Source organism: Rhinolophus hipposideros (genome assembly GCF_964194185.1).
Source record: "Rhinolophus hipposideros genome assembly, chromosome: 5".
NCBI classification, from domain to species: domain Eukaryota; kingdom Metazoa; phylum Chordata; class Mammalia; order Chiroptera; family Rhinolophidae; genus Rhinolophus; species Rhinolophus hipposideros.
In genome coordinates this window covers 38,467,862-38,484,322 of record NC_138051.1, presented here as the reverse complement: position 1 = coordinate 38,484,322, position 16,461 = coordinate 38,467,862, and the positions used below count along the sequence as shown (strand labels likewise).

The 16,461-nt window shown below is 42.5% G+C and overlaps 1 protein-coding gene across 1 annotated transcript in view; it reads right to left on the bottom strand.

Moving 5' to 3' along the window:
* Positions 1 to 16,203, bottom strand: part of RTF1 (RTF1 homolog, Paf1/RNA polymerase II complex component) — a 43,858-nt gene extending 27,655 nt beyond the window's left edge. The window contains exons 1-2 of the mRNA XM_081049856.1: positions 16,006 to 16,203; positions 5,626 to 5,736 (exon numbers count right to left, since the gene is read on the bottom strand). Coding sequence (XP_080905982.1) covers positions 5,626 to 5,736; positions 16,006 to 16,200 — 306 coding nt within the window. The 5' untranslated portion in view covers positions 16,201 to 16,203. The remainder of the gene's footprint in view (positions 1 to 5,625; positions 5,737 to 16,005) is intronic.
* Positions 16,204 to 16,461: the final 258 nt, after the last annotated feature.

Sequence of the window (16,461 nt, the reverse complement as noted above, 5' to 3'; positions counted from 1 at the left end):
TGTCACTAAGTTCACGTACTAAAGCAGAATATTCCAACCTAAACTATATGGGGTTCCCTGGTTTCCTGACCCCAGAACAGATCAGATGCAGGAAGTTGGAAGTAGAGCAGATTACCAAGAAGATGAGAACAATGGCCACTTCTTACCTACAGTAACAAGGAGAAAGAAAAGGTGTAAAAAGCAGAACCACATAGCTCGACATTTTGGAAGTCATTATTTCACAGTACAAGAACTGCCCATTCACAATCATGACTAAATCAACAAGAAAAACAACTACATATAATAACATTTATCAAAAAAAATTTTTCGTATATAGTGGGCTTTATATTTTAAACTTTCAAGAGTTTAGTTTCAGTACTGGGATAATTCATCTATATGGAACATCTCGTTCTGGAGGTACTGCATGAAAACTTTACTAAATCATTATACACACAGGAAAATACTAGCTTAGCAGGGAAGGCCTTTATCAGAAGCATGTGCTAAGTATGTATTATCTGAAAGGTAAAGCAGTAACAAAATGCTCTTGGATATCTAGGCTGACTTCTGGAAAATTGTTGTTACTAAATGTATAAGTAAAAGCTGCCTTTTTTTCAAAATGTTCTATTAATAAAAATATTGGAGGGCTGGCCTGGTGGCTCAGGTGGTTGGAGCGCCGCGCACCTAACACCACGGTGGTCGGTTCGATTCCCACATGGGCCAGTGAGCCGCACCCTCTACAGCTAAGACTGTGAACAACAGTTCTCCCTGGAGCTGGGCTGGCGTGAGCAGCCAGAGGTTGGCGTGAGCAGCTGTGTGCTGCCGTGGTCTACCATGTGCCACCGTGAGTGGCTGGCAGCCAGCGTGAATGGCCCACAACCATTGTGGGCTGCTGTGGGCTATCGTGTGCTGCCATGAGTGGCTGGTGGCCAGCGTGAGGGGCCAGCAGCCACTGTGAGCGGCCGGCAGCTGGCAAGAGGTGCCGTGAGCTGCTGTGACTGGATACCGACCGCCTCAGCCGGGGGGAGTGAGCGCAAGGCTCCTAATACCAGCATGGTCCAGAGAGCTGTGTCCTACACAACTAGACTGAGAAACAACGGCTTGCACCAGAGTGGGGGTCGGGGAGCAGAAAAAGAGAAAAAAAAATTATTGGAGCCAGCAAGAGATAACAGTGTAACTAGATCAAAGTGGGAGAGGCTGAAAGATCAGATGGGATAAGAAAAAAGGAGAAGGAAGAAGCTTCAGAAAGAAGTAGAAAAAAATGGAATAGGGGGGAAAGCAAGAAGAGACCAGAGTCTTTCAAGAGGCCAGTGGGAGCATAAACGCAAGGAGGAAGGCTGACAAAAGTCTTCAGGAGGAAAAACAGGTGTAACAAATGCTGAATTACAGGGCTGGAACAAATGCTTGTATTTCTCAAAAATGTTGAAAACAAGACTATACATGAAGCTTTAAAAAATAATAATTCTAGTTTAGGCAAAGGGTATAGAACATAATTCAGCTGTTTCCTCAACTAAGTCTAATGTAGTTATATTTAATTTTGAACAACAACAACAAAAAGTTTTCTTGGTGATTTTGACTGGCAACAAGTGAATATCTAGGCTTTCTTATCTAGGTGCAAGTATCTGTTTCTATATGATCCACTGTGTTTCTAAAAAAGCGAGACTGAACTACTTGATTTAGGACTCCATTCCTCCTAACAAATGGATTTCTTTGTGTTGGCCATTAAAAAAACAAAAACCCACAAACCACCCCACCTCATGAGTGAGCAGCTACTAGCTCTTCTCCTCCTAACTCTGTCGTTTTTCTTCCCTCTCACTCCTGTTTGCTCCCTTGGTGGTACTTCTGCTATCAAACGCGTCCAGGGACAGGAAGTGACGGTACCGCAGTGCACCAGCACAGCATTATGACCTACCCAGGTGTGGGCAATGTAAGCCTTACAGATAGAATCCTGTCTCTTATTTTTATATGTGCTCCAAGATATGCATTCACCAAAAATAACACATTCATATGTTCTCTTTCATGAAACGTAGGGGGTTTTCCCCCCTGCAACGATACTATACATGAAACACCTACTATGCCCTCCCTAATGGAACATCCAATGCACCCACTTTTTCTGGATAGGAAACTTGCATAATTTTCCCCTATTCTGTTCCCGCCCTTCCCCAATCAATTAGCTAGATATGTGCTTTCTCTAAAATCATTGCATGTCTCTCCTTATAACAAATCACCCATTAATCTTCTCAGGTGCTCTTGACCAGTTTTCTGTCCTAGCATATCTGAGGGGACCAACATACTTTTCTTTCTGTATTCACTAATGACAACAACAATAAAAAGGTGGTAGAGGAGAAGGGTTGGGAGGTGTATTTAAAAAAACTCCAGAGTAGTTTCTGGTACAACCAGGCTCAATCTGATTGAGAACTGCTGCTTTAATAACCAAGTTTCTAAAAGACTAGTTTGTAAGTAATAAGGATATAAAAATCAGAGCAGAAATTAGAAGACATAGAAAATTACCTCAGAATATGCGGTTTTTTAGCTACAGAGAGGTATAAATATGATTATGAGAAAGAGAAAAAAGCAATGGCTTCTGTCTCAAACTTTATATTCTAAGGATCTCTCAGAAGTCCCCTCCTCACTTCCAAGTATCTCCATGGTGGCCATAAATCTGAGTTCACAGCAACCCCACTGAGTTCTCTAGTGGTTGGCAGGATTTTTAAAAAGAGATTGTCTTAATATTTTTGGACATTTGCTTAATTGTCCGAAGTAATGAAATATTCACCCTAAGTTCAGGTGCTCAGCTAGCAGCCTGGGCCAAGCAGTGACAATGCAGACTTAAGAACAGGTGCTTTCCAGAATGGCCATGACATGGAGGCTGCTATTCCCAGGGAGTTGGGGGAAAGTAGACTGGAGGAGAGCTGCAGGAAGCTTGTGGGCCCCCATGGGGGGCTGGGACCTGGAGGCAGCAGCAGGAGCTAAGAACCTTGTGGAGGGAAAGTTACTGAAAGTCTCATTCCCCACTGGGCAAAGTACAGTTTGTCTGTCAGCTTTTCCTCCAGAAAGTGCATAAGCATTTGGGTAGTATCCTACGGTGAAGACTTTTAAAGTAATAACTTGGTTAAATAGCTGCAAGTGACAAAGGGAACCCTAAGTTGCAAAGGTTTTTATGGACTCTGGATGTACCCTAGCACAAGTTTTGGGCTTCTCTAATGCTGCCGAGGTGATACACACTCTGCCTCCTGGGAGAAGCAGCTAAAAAGGATTAAAGGAATCCCGACAGTAACTGCATATTCTTCTGATTTAATGATAAAAATATGGAGAATGAAATACTTCATAGGATAGTTATTGCTTTGTATCTTAAGGAATTGCTAAGACTATAAACATGTTACAGGATATTCCAGACATAACACAGATTCACACTTAACAGAATATTGTTACTCGGGGGGAGGGAACCCACAGCATCTGACTTCTGAAACATGAAAAATAAAAGTAGTTGATGTGGGAATAGTGGGAAAGAGAAATTATTTCAAGATTTTCCTGTATTGTCTGTGCATTTCAAAAAAGACAATGGAAAAATAAAACAAATAAGCAAATTACTTCATAGAGCTCACTGCTTTTCTCACAAACTGGGTTATTATCAATTTGAGAGGAATTAAGGCTCCTCCATTAAAAAAAAAGAAACAAAAAAATAAAACTCACATATTCACTACCTCTGGCTGTAGAAAGCAATTTTAGGTATATTACATTATTTAAGATTAAGAAATCATCACTACAGTCAATTAGAATGCAATCATTTCTAATTTGCATACACAGGGCACTAGTAAAAACTGCTCTCACTGTTAACTAAATTTCGTTATAATAAAAACCATTTTTCACTTTAGTGGAACTGTAAAACAAAATAAGTACATAGTAAAAACATTTTCCTAGACTGCAGGGTAAGAGATTAAATAGAAAGGTGATATCCAGCCTCTCTCTAGGAAATTATAGTCATGTGACAACAGGGACATGTTCTGAGAAATGCATCGTCAGGCGACTTTGTTGTTGTGCCAACATCATAGAGGGCACTTACACAGACCTATGTGGTACAGCCTATTATACACACCTAGGGTATATGGTACAGCCTATTGCTCCAAGGCTACAAACCTGGATATGTTACTGTACTGAATACTGTAGACAAGTGTAACACAATGCTAAATATTTGTGTATCTAAGCACAGGAGTATGGAAACAGAAAAGGAACAGTAACAATATGGTATAAAAGATCAAAAAATGGTCCACCTGCATAGGGCACTTACCATGAATGAGCTTGCAGGACGGGAATTGCACTGGGTGAGTCAGTGAGTGAGTGGTGAGTGAATGTGAAGGCCGAGGACATACTGTACACTACTGTCCACTTTATAAACACTGCCCCACAAGCCCTCCCCCTGCTTCCTTCTGACAAGGTCAGAAATAGAACATCGAAGCTGTCAATGCTGCTCCAATAACAGGGATGTGGGCTGGACTGATTGAAAATATCGAGGAGAAACTGGCTGGCTGAGGCCTAGATCACCGTAACAGTGACTGTAGGAGGGAGTGAAAGGTGGCCCGAGGATCAGTAGGAATAAGTAATAAAGATGGAGAGCGAAACGAACATAGGGGATTGTCGTGGCAATGTGGTTTGGGCTACTGCATGATGGAGCAGAGGTCCGATTAAGGAACTCTGTGGTATGCAAAAAAAAAGAGGGTTTTTAACATGGAGAGGGTATAAAACTGAGGACCCAATATTTGATTTTGGAAATTGGTGTTTGGTTCCATTGACCTCTCTGGCACAAAGGGCTCTGTCTGCCATTGAATTGATGGAAGTAATAAAACTTATCTATGCTTTACATCATTACTGCTTGAAAATCTTTCCAAAGTACGGGACAGGCTGGCTCCACACGAGCATAGAAAGCTCCTACTGAAGTGACGGTGGCCCTTAATACTTGGTAAGGGAGCTCCTGTGGACCTGTGTCCTTGTACCGCATCTTAGGTCCTCAACAAAGAATTTACAGCAAGGTACTGCAAAGCCCACCTAGTCAGCTCTGGGAGGGCTGTAGCGCCCTCTGACTACGCAGCACTGCGGGGACAGGCTCCTCTGTGCTGAAACAGGCCCGTGCCTGACTGGCCGGGATGGAATCCGTGCACTCAAACCTGAGGTGCTGTGAGCGACAGGGAAGCTACCGCCAAGCCCCACAGATAATGCTCCTGTCAGAGAAAAAGGTATTCCTTCTGAACCACATATCGTTGCATTTTTTACAGGAAAGCTTCTTGTCTTGCTCAAGTATTTCCTCCTGAAATATGGCATTCTTGATAGAATTTCTTCTCTAACATGAAAGTGAGATTAAAAAGATGAGAAATAATAAAAGAGATGATGACTAACAAGTTGTGCCCCTTCTGCAGTAGGGCTGAAAACGAAAACTGAAAAATGCCCACAAATGCCCTGCAGAGACACCTACGAGGTACCTAGAAGTACAGGGAACATGACCATTCCAGAGTTTCCCTCAGTTTTGTTTCCCTAAGAAGTTCTTGTAGCTCTTAAGCTGTAGGGCTCAGGTGAAGGAACAGAGACCATCAGGAGTCAGCGACACCGAGACCCCCAAACATCTGTCAATCCCAGAGGCCGGACCTCTGCACTCACCTCGTCATCACTGTCAGACGTCTCGGAGTCTGAGGAGGCTGCAGGCTGGCTCACGGGGGGCTCCTTCTCCTCAGAGTCGCTGCGCTTCCGCTTGGCCAGGGACAAGAGCTCCTAATAGGGCAGAAATAGTCACATGAGTTTTGTTCAACAGAGAAGAAACTCCAAGAATAATAAAACGCCTGTCCTCTCTAGATCTCTTCTACCTCTTGGTGCTTTCAAGTGAAGAACACCATCATAGGAACTTTTATCACAACTGCCAGTATTCCCAAGTGCTAAACAAAATCTGTGCCTTCCCTCTTAATGGCAAATATATGTCTGAAATGGAAAAGTGACGATGGAAAACTGAACTGGAGGCTATTTTCACATTGTCACCATTTCCTCTGTAAGCTACAGAAGTGCTGATTCTCAGCACTTAACATGGTAAGACCATGTCTCCAAAGGTCATTTGCTCCCTGCTCTCCGGGCAGAGCTAATCCACACGCTGAGCATCCTCTTCCTGCAATTCATAGTAAAATCGGCATTTGTGGGGCTGCAGTGAATAAGCTGACAATCTGCAAGTTTCTGAGGTTTTTTTTTTTTTTAATTTGAATGCTTAAACCAGAAAAAAAAGCAAAAAACAAAACACACACGTATTTCTGGTGGTTGGTCCAGGGTCTGACAACAAGCAGGAAATGTGCGGGCCACTCCATCAGAATCCTAATTTGACAATCCCAATATTCCCATTCACCACTTCTACCTTGTCCTGGTGATTGAGGAGAGACTAGCAGGGGAGGAATGTGCCACTAAGTAAGTCGTAGCTACAACCAGGATTTGCTCTCAAGAGGTTCCCCTTTCCTGTTACATCTCTCTAACTCAGCCCAGTCACTTAAAAATGCAGCAAAAGGATACTTGCTCTAGTTCCGGCTCTCCACTAATAGCAATAGCCGGTCCACAATTATACTGTACTTACTAGACGTATTTTTCTAAGCATCTAACATTTAAATCTTCACAGCAACCTTAAGGTAGGTTTCGTTATCATCCCCATTTAAAGCTAAAGAAACTAAAGAGCAGGCGAGGTTAAGTAACTTAGCCAAGGTAACACAGCTAATACGTGATGGAGGCAGGATTCAAACCGGGCAAATAGAATCCTAGCTCCTAATTCAGTCACTCCTGGTTTACTAGTCTAAAACATTTCCCCCTTCTGCCAAAAAGAGAAAAATACAACAAATAAATACTAGCAGTATTACTTCTTGATAATGATGGTGCCACACAATTATAGGTCAAGTGCTAAGATAGATTTTAAAATAATAGACTGCTATAAAGTATCTGTTTTCTTCTTCCAGTCTCTTTCTATTTTAGGCGTATACCTTCCTCAGCCAGAATGAGAAAATGACCTTCTCAGATTAACAGATGACATGCTCTTTCATAAGCAGTCATGAAATGTTACTCATTTCATTAGAGAGCTAGCAAACCAACTTCCTGAAAAGGCTGAAGATCATAAGAACACTCTGTTTTTTTCATATGGAAACGGTACATCCTATTGATCAAAAGCAAATTATAGCAATATTTGTGTTTACGGTCTTTTAAAAACTTGAGGTGTAACTGACATACCGTACATTTTTTCCTTTCTTATGTATAGTTCTATGAGTTTGATAAATACATAGTTTAACCGCTCCCACAATCGAGATACATGGACAGTTCCATTATCGCTCCAAATATTGCTGTAATTTGCATTTGGTCAATAGGAATTACTGTTTTGTAGAGTGTTCTTATGATTTTCAGCCTTTTCAGGAAGTTGGTGCTCTTCAAATTCCTCCTTCCATCCCCTGGCAACCACAGACCTGATCTCTGTCCCTATAGGTCTCCTTATAGAATAAATAAATCTTATACAGTATGTAGCCTATTGAGTCTAGTTCTTTTACTTTGAGATTCATTCATGTTGCAGCATTTATCAGTGACTTACTCTTTTTTATTGTTAAGTAGTATTCCATTGAATGGATGTACCACATTTTGTTTATCCATTTACCAGTTGAAAAACATTTGGGTTCCCAGCTTAGGGCAATTATATGTTCACATACAGGTTTTCGTGTAAACATAAGTTTTTATTTCACTTGGGTAAATACCTAGGATTGGGACCGCTGGGTTATACGGTAATTTGTGTACAGTCTTTACTATTATTTTCCCCACATTACCTTAATGCAAATTTATAAAATTTAGAAAGACTTCTGGTAGGTAATCTCTTTCTTAACCCTTTGAGGTTCACGTATATACCAGAATTCTGTTTTGATACCAACTCATGACAGGGACTTGGATACACTATCAATCGGATCCTTCTCTGGAACATTATTACAAGCAGACATCCATCACAAGTTACTGTAACTGAAGTGCTAAGATGTTACTACAGCCTTTCTGTTCAAGAGGTCCCACTCTATACTACAAACCTAACAGCTCTCCTTCATCAACGAACAACTGTATCTGAGAGGTAATCCCGCTTCTTCTACCACAGTAAGTACCGTATTAACAATAGTATGGAGACAGCAAAGACCTTCTTCACAGTGTGAAAGATCCCCTTTCAGAAGTTGAGAATTGTACAGGAAGTTACCGGGGAACTCATTAGCAAGGCTACTCTTTCTAGTTAAGTCCTTTATATTCTATTGAGGGCTCTTAGATACAGCGGAACAGACCAATGTACAACAAAAAGTCTTTCCAACACTGCACATAAGAAGATACCATTAGATTTGCTACCTGTTAGGGTTAATTTATCCAACGCCTGTACTCAAAAAAAGCCAATTCAAGCCTGATTCACGCACAAGGGATATGTCCATCTGTAGCTCTCTCCTGCCAGCCTGCTTCACTGTGCCCCACTGGCTGAGACAATGTTTCTGTGTATCCAGTGGTTCTCTCTCACCATCATCCTTGCATTTCATCTCACCCAGTAAAAACTGTCCTTACTTATGTCAGCATTCCTCTAGTAAAATAGCAGCATGGAGTGCCACCATGGTCTATCAAATTTAAGCTGAACTGAAGAACTGCTTAAAGTAATGCCAATGCCCAACACACTACAGGTATGGCTGTGTAGGATGCCATGTCTGGCTTTTAGGGCAGTTTTATTAACATTGCTTAAGAGCCATATTTAACATTAAACTGCCCAAATTGAGACCCTGTCATAAAGCAACTCTAATTGCACTAGGGTAATGTTTATTAAAACAGCATTATTATGGCTAAGATTAGAATTCTAATCCATCAATATGTGAAGACTCATGAACCTTAAGATTTAATTCCCCCACCCCAACATTCACAAATAGTGTATTTTCTGTGATGTCATGTTAGGATCAACCTGTAATAAAGCAACTTAGCTTCCCCTTACTTAAAGGAAATTAAATCTCACCTCTTTAATCAGACCTCCTATGATCACATGTAACTGGGATCCACATTCTGCACCCCAGAAAGAGAGAATAAAATCTCATATGGACACACCTCAGAGGTTTTTATAGCCAATTAGCAATACTGAGCTATTTCCCACTTATTCATTCCCCAAATATAACTAATGTAAGTAATTAGTACTAGCTAGGGTGATCAAACTGGGTGTGCTGAGGACTGTCCTGCTTTCAGCACCGCAAGCCATGCATTCTGGGAAACTCCTCAGTTCCAGGCAAACAGAGACAGTTACTTACCCTACTACCAGAACCTAGTACTATCCACCAAGCCCTGGATAGACAGTCACGAAGAAAAGATACACAGTCCTTAACCTCATGGAATTTAAAATCAAGCCAGGCAGACAGACAACATACAAGTCAAGAAAACAATTATGTCTAGTGCTAAGAAGGAAGTGAATCAAGTGAATGGGGAACCTGTCTGAGACAGGGTGATCAGCGGAGGCTCCTCTGAGGCAGTGGCATTTAGGTCGAGACTAGAAACTTTGGGGGAGAAAAAGGGGTGCAGTTTTTTGGACAGAGTCGCCAGACAGAATAGCTAAGGTCCTGATGCTGACAACAGCTTAGCTTTAGTCAAATAAGGAAAAGAGAACCAATGTGAATGGAGCTTCGCAGGCAAGAGGAAGAATGGCACATGGTAGGTTAGAGGAAGAAACCAGATCATTCCGAGGTTTCTAGAGCAGGATCAGGAGCCTGGCTTTTATTTGAAGGCAGTGGGGAGCCATCAAACGGTTTTAAGCAGGGGAGTAACCATCCCCTGAGGGTTTATAAAAGACTATTCTGATCCCAGAGGGGCCAGGGTGGACGTGCAGAGGGGAGTCAGAAGGAATCCACAGCAACTTTGCCAGACTGGATGGTGACCTGGGCAAGGTAAACAGCCACAGGGACAGAGAGGGGTGGGAGGACTGAAGAGATGCTGAGGAAAAGTGCAGTAATTCACGGGGGTTTAAACATGAGGTATTAATTCCTATTCTTTCACACCAAAACTGTTGGTAGAAGTCCATGACTCCAACAGTGAACATTAGTCAGTTTTCAGGAGTAAGGAATAGAACCAATGTATACGTGGTTTTGGGGGGACAAAGAGGTATTTCTGTTTTGTAGGGACTATTTCAATCAGAATATACTATTTGTATAATATAAAAAAAGAAAAATCAAAACAATGACCATAAACACGAAAATCCTTCTAAAGTAATAATCCCAAAGTGGCAGCATAACAATCCTTTACATTATTGCCACTAAATATGGCAACTTTCCCTTCAAGTTTCCAGCAAAATAATTATAGTTGTAGATAAAATACTGAGTTACATAAATGCCCATAATTTTACAGAATTGACAAAATAAAATCTGTTTTCAAGCATCCAAAACAAAAGGTACATAAAAGTTTTAAAAAGTTCTACTGCTAACTTGTTTTTACTTAGTTCTCTCTCCCAATACACTTTGTAACTAATGCAGATTTCCATTCCTTAAAGGGAAATCATCATTATAGCAGAGGCCCTGCAGCAAGAACCCCCAAACTGCCAAGGGCCCTTATCTCTGTAGGGGATCCTATTGTGACCAGGTTAGAAGACCTGGTAAGCAGCATTTGCTAAGTAGCATCTGCTTAGTCAACAAAGATTTATTAAGTGCCTACTGTGTGGCAGGCATGCATTATTTTCAACTATCTACCTGATGTCGCCTCTTGGATATCTCATAGACAACTTTAAACTCTACACATCTAATACTGAACTCAGGATTGTCACTTTTAAACCTGACCTTTCTCTAGGGCTCCCTCTTTCACGCCAGAACCTCCTCATCCTTACCCCAACTCCAATCAGTCATCAAGTCCTCTCAGCTTTATATCCTGAATATTATGTCCCAATCTACTTTCTGTTGTTTCTATAACTCCCATACCAATCCACGTCAGGCATTCATTCAGCAAATATTGTTTGCTGCATGCCAGGCACGGTTCTAGGTGCAGAGATAGTACAGTGAACAAACAGCCCTTCCCTTCTGGAGCTTCCATTCTAGTGGAGCTTATGCTCTCAACCTTCTCTCACCTGGACTCTTATATCCACCCGCCACCTAACTGGTGTCCCCCTCCAGATTACTACCCACATAGCAGCCTGGGCAAACTTGTTAAAAGGCAAATCTTAACACCTCTTCCAGCTTAAAATCCTTCAATGGTTTCTCATTGCCCTGGGAATGAAGTCTAAAGTCCTTATAATTGCCAACATGGCCCTGCCTGTGGCTCTGAACCTTTTAACCCCAGGAGACAGTAAGCTAAATTATACCTCATGACTCAGTGTACATGCACATGCATATACATGAAACACAAATTTCACAAAACAATACTTATTATGAGGTCTGACACACTTGATGCTTTCTATTTGATTCAATTTCATTTCTATTTTTAATGCTGGCTGTGATCCACTAAACTAGGTTTTCCATCCTCAAAAGGTCCACACAAGACTACTTCTGCAGCTTCATTTGCACCACTCTCTCTCCAATTAGTTATATTTTCATCACTGTGCTTCTTTCAGTTTCATGCGGGTGCTAGGTCCTTCCTGCCCCAATATTTCTGTACATGCTGGTCCCTTAATCATGAACACTCAACACTTCCCTGGACTCTTCGGTCTCCTTTTTCCCTGACATGTATTCCATGTCTCAGTTCACATGTCACTCCCAAAGGCTAGTATATAAGAGGATCCCCGTCACACTCGGTATCCTGGCTCTTCCTTCACAGTCTGTAGTGAAATGACCTTCTGAGCAATGCTGGCCCCTGCTCCGCCCTCCTCTCATGCCCCTCCTTTATTTCCCTCCTCTAAGCTCAGTGAAGGTGGAAACTGCTTCTACTTTGCTCACCCTGGAGCTCTAGTGCCTGGCACTATGTAACACATTTGTTAGAAGAGAAACAATCTCTGCCCTTGGGGAACTTATAGTCTAGGAGGGGAGCAGTAAGCACACCAACAGAACCGGTGTCAGAAGATGGGTTTTGAATTTTTCCTCAGAGATTTTCTGTTAAAGCTCCCATGAGACTCAATCTTCTCGGCACTATTTCCAAAGAAAAGTTGAGTGAAATTACCAAATTCAAGTTCAAGTAACTTGATAACTTGAAATTATCAAGTTAGATGAAACATTATGACACAAATTAAAAACTTCACAAGTCAACCCTGACATTTCTCACAAGTTCACCCTAGACTTTACTGTAAAAAAGACTATATTAATGAGAAACACAATTTTAAATTTCCCAACTTGAATGGGGAAGGTTTATGGAAGGATACTTTATAACAACAATACTTTTTTACATGTAGTATCTAAAAATAATTCCTAAAAAGTACTTAGGGGGCCTATTCTCTCAAAGATACATTTAATTATTGCTACTTCAAGTAGGATGAGCAGAGAAAAACAGGACATGACAACATAAGCATCATTTAAAATAAGAAAAGAAATAAACTCAAGTAATCCAATATGTATGTAGCTCAATTTTTTTTTCCTCTTGAAAGGCAGAGTAAAGTTTTCATAAATACTGAAATTTATCAATCTGAATAGAGAACTCTGATTCCTCTATTATCTTGGATGCTTTTCATTTTCTAGAACCCACTGCATAAATATTATTTCATAGAGTGACACATATTATCTCCATGGAGGCACATGATGGGGTAAAAAGCCTAGGTTTCCCTCAAATTCTGTTTTGTTTTTTACCAAGAGGTGCCAAAGGCAAGTATCTTCATGATTTGCAATTTTAAAATGTTGAAGAAAGGGTGTGGCCAACATAAAAAGTAAAGTCACTATCAGGTCACATGTTAAAAGAAATTCTTCGAATTCTCAAAGGTTTGAGTTTTTCAAAAGCACCGAAAGTTAAAACAGATTTTAAACAACTCTGATTTAGTTACTACATACCTCTTCCCATCAAGAAGCAAGGCAAAAAAAAAAAAAAAAAGAAAGAAAGAAAAGAAACAGGCCTCAATAAAAAGCACCCAACAATTCAAACAGCTTCAGAGATCTAGAAGAACCACCAGCGTTGCCACCTTAAACATCTCTGTTAATTTCTTTCAATTATACCTGCACACACTTCAAGACAGGAAGTTATTTCTCTCCCAAACTACTTAAGAGTGTCTTGCTAAAAAGATTAGCATCAGAGGTGGTCTCAATCATTAACATAAAGAAGTACCTGGGCTGTACCTGGTAAAAATGCAGAGCCCAGGGCTCTATCCCCTGAGGGTCTGATTCAGTAGGTCTGGGATGGGAGCCCCTGCAAAGTACATTTTAAATAAGCAACCCAGGTAGCTTCTCACACAGGTGGCCCTCCTCCCACCACCAGAAAAAAAACACTGTAGAAGACTCACCTGCCTCACCTTCAGCAAGGACTAAGTTGATGATATTTCTGACATAATGGCTTAGTTTCCCATCAGGAAAACCCAGGGACAAAGGACCTCCTTACTAACTATGTTCCACTCTCACCCTAGACACTCAGATTTGTCATGGTTTGTTCTTTTCCACAAGTACAATACACTAGACAACAAATACGATGCTATAACCCCAAATGAAGACCTAGAACTAGATGGAGCAGCCCAAGGCACCTTGGTCAGGAAAGGCCCAGAATGCATCCGTTTGGTTCTGAGGAGTCTTAAAGACCCCCACACTAGGCTGACTGAACTGCTAAAGGTCTCTGGTGAAAACTTCTAAAGGGCAGAGATCTTTCTCTGATTCCTCTGACAGCCTGGCACAGCGTTGAACAGACAGGTAGATTGAAGGCACTCTGTTAAGATGTGCAGGGAAAGGGAATTTTGATCTGGTTCCCATCTGATAAAAGAATGACAATGAGTGGTTGAAGAGGAGGAAGTTGAAATTGCTGTTAAAATGTATTCGGTATTACTTACACATTTCATGCTAATTTCTTTTTACAAATAGAGTTGGGTTTAAAGTTGCAATCCTCTCCAATTCTTAACTTTGGAAAAGCTCTTTGTGGATCTCTCTACTACAAAAGGAAGCTCTCAACTCATTTCATTTGTCAGAATTCTGTGGAAAATCACTAAGGACAGAATAATTTGCTTAGTTCATTCATCATCAGAACAGACATCTTGACAGTGCTTTACCAAGAAAGACCCCCAAATGATCTTTATAACTGATGTACCAATTTTCTCTAAACTATTCAATGTACTTTACATGAATTCTAGCAACATGGAAAATGGCCATAATACATCATTCTCATTTTGCAATATGAAAAAGTAAAAGACTAACAGATTAATTGGAAAGAGTACGTATGCATTGTAGTTGTGCAGATTTGGGTTCAAATTCCAACTGTACCAATTACAAGTTGTGTAAATTTGATAAGTTACTTCTTCAGTCCCCATTTTCCTCACATGTAAAATGGGGAAAATCATACTAACTTCATAATTTGAAAACTTGACAATTTAAATAAAGCACCTAATTAAGTCACTCGTTCATCCTAGGCACTATGTAAATTGTAGCCAATGTCGTTATTGGAAATAACTACATTTCTAGATCAGAAAATAATCGAAAACAAAAAAGTTCTAATTCTCCTAAGTGTCAGTCTAAAATTATCAACCAAACTTTTACAGTCGAGAATATATATTTTTTATATTTTTGCAAATTTCAAGAGCCTTTCATTGAGAATATTTTCAATTTACCCTTTCAATCCTATCCCCAAACAAGATTTCTATATCTTTGATAGTTCTCCACCCCATACCATCATTTTCAAAATAGCGCTCTTCAACACACCTCCAGCCCCTCCTCTTAAAGTTCTTCCCTTCACGCCCCAATATTTTATTTTAGTCTTAAGACCTCTGGCCTAATACAAATGATGCCCAAGAAGCCACTACACCAAAGCTTTATTTGCAACATTCTTACATACAAGTACTTGATCCTTACGATAGCACAATTATTAATAGATATACAAGGCTAATGTTATACCTAGATTTAACAGTTACGACCAAAGATACAGCTAGAAAAAAGCACAGCCCAGCCTAAAACTCAAATTTTCAGATGCCAAGTTCAGTACTCTCCCTACACAACTTACAAAGCTACTACCTCTTGTATATTCTTTGTATCATTTGTTCACAAAGCACGGGGGAAAACCCTTTTTGCATCACTAGAGCATTACTTACAAAGACAGCTTCCTCCTTACAGTGCTTTTCTAGAGTATATAAACAGTTCAAGCAACCCCCAAGACACTGAGACCAAAAGTTACTTTCTACACTTCCTGCACAATCTTCAAGTAAGAAAGAATTCTGGGATGCTGCACGAAAACGGCTAAGAGACCTTAGTCTCAGTCCTTCCATATCGCCCTATGTACTGCTCCACTTCTGCCCTCTTTCCTTCTTCTAAGACTTTTCTTCAGTCTGACATCTCATCAGGGACCCTTCTCAACCACGAACGACCCTAGTTGCCAAAAAGATTCGTGCCCGCAGCTCAGTCTTCCTAGCTAAGCACCGCAGAGGGTCTCCGGAACATTTACGAATGCCCTTCCTCTCCGTCCACACTCCTTGCCTGAAAAACTTCATCTTCCAGAGCCCGCACCTTCGCCTCACCGACCCCCCCAAACCCCAAAGCCCCACGCTCACCCCTTGCACCTCCTCCGAAACCTCCCAGCCTCTCAGGTTGGCCGGCGATACTTCCTACCTTTCCCGGCCCGGATCGTTTGGCCTGCAGCCCGCCGCTCCAATGTGGCCCCGGCAGATGACGGACCCTTCCGATCCCCCGAGCCCGAGGCCCACCAGCCTGGTCCCTGCCCCGCCTCCCCGCCCAAGGCGCCAAGTCCTCGGGGCTCAATCTCCAGGCCCCGGCGGGACTCCACGGGTCCCGGGCGATACAGGAAGGATAGGAAGGAGGCGGCAGCGGCGGTCAGGGAACCGGGCTGGCTAGGCACTCGGGTCGGGAGGCCCCGGGCCCGGCCGGCTCCCGGTTCCCGTGGCCCGGACTCAGCCCTCCCGCTCCGCCGGCCCGCGCCTCCGCGGCCTGCCCTCACCTGATCCAGGTTCTCATCGCTGCCGCTGTCCTCCGTGTCGGAGTCGATCACCACGCGGCCTTTCCGCTTCTTCACCATGGTGGTCCCCCGGCTCCCACGCCGGACGCCGCCCGGACTCCCCTCTAGCCCGCCTGCCAGTGGGACCGCCACTGCCGCCGCCACCGCCGCTCGACCCACACAAAGGCGACCGCGCATGCGCGGTCCGCTCCGCCCCTGGCCCCGCCCCCGCTCGGCGCACGCCGTTCGCTGGCGCTCGGCGCCCCGCCCTGCTCCGCCCCCGACGCAGCGTGGGAGGCGGGGCCCAGCACCGGGCTGGGTTCCCGGTAGTGGACCACTTTCTCTTTCCCCGCGAGAGCCTCGGGAAGGCTTGGGTGTGTCTCTGCTGCGGGGCCGAAGCTCGGTGGGCTGCCTACCTATGTCGTGGACTGGAGACGCAAGCATCTGGCTTCGCTCTGA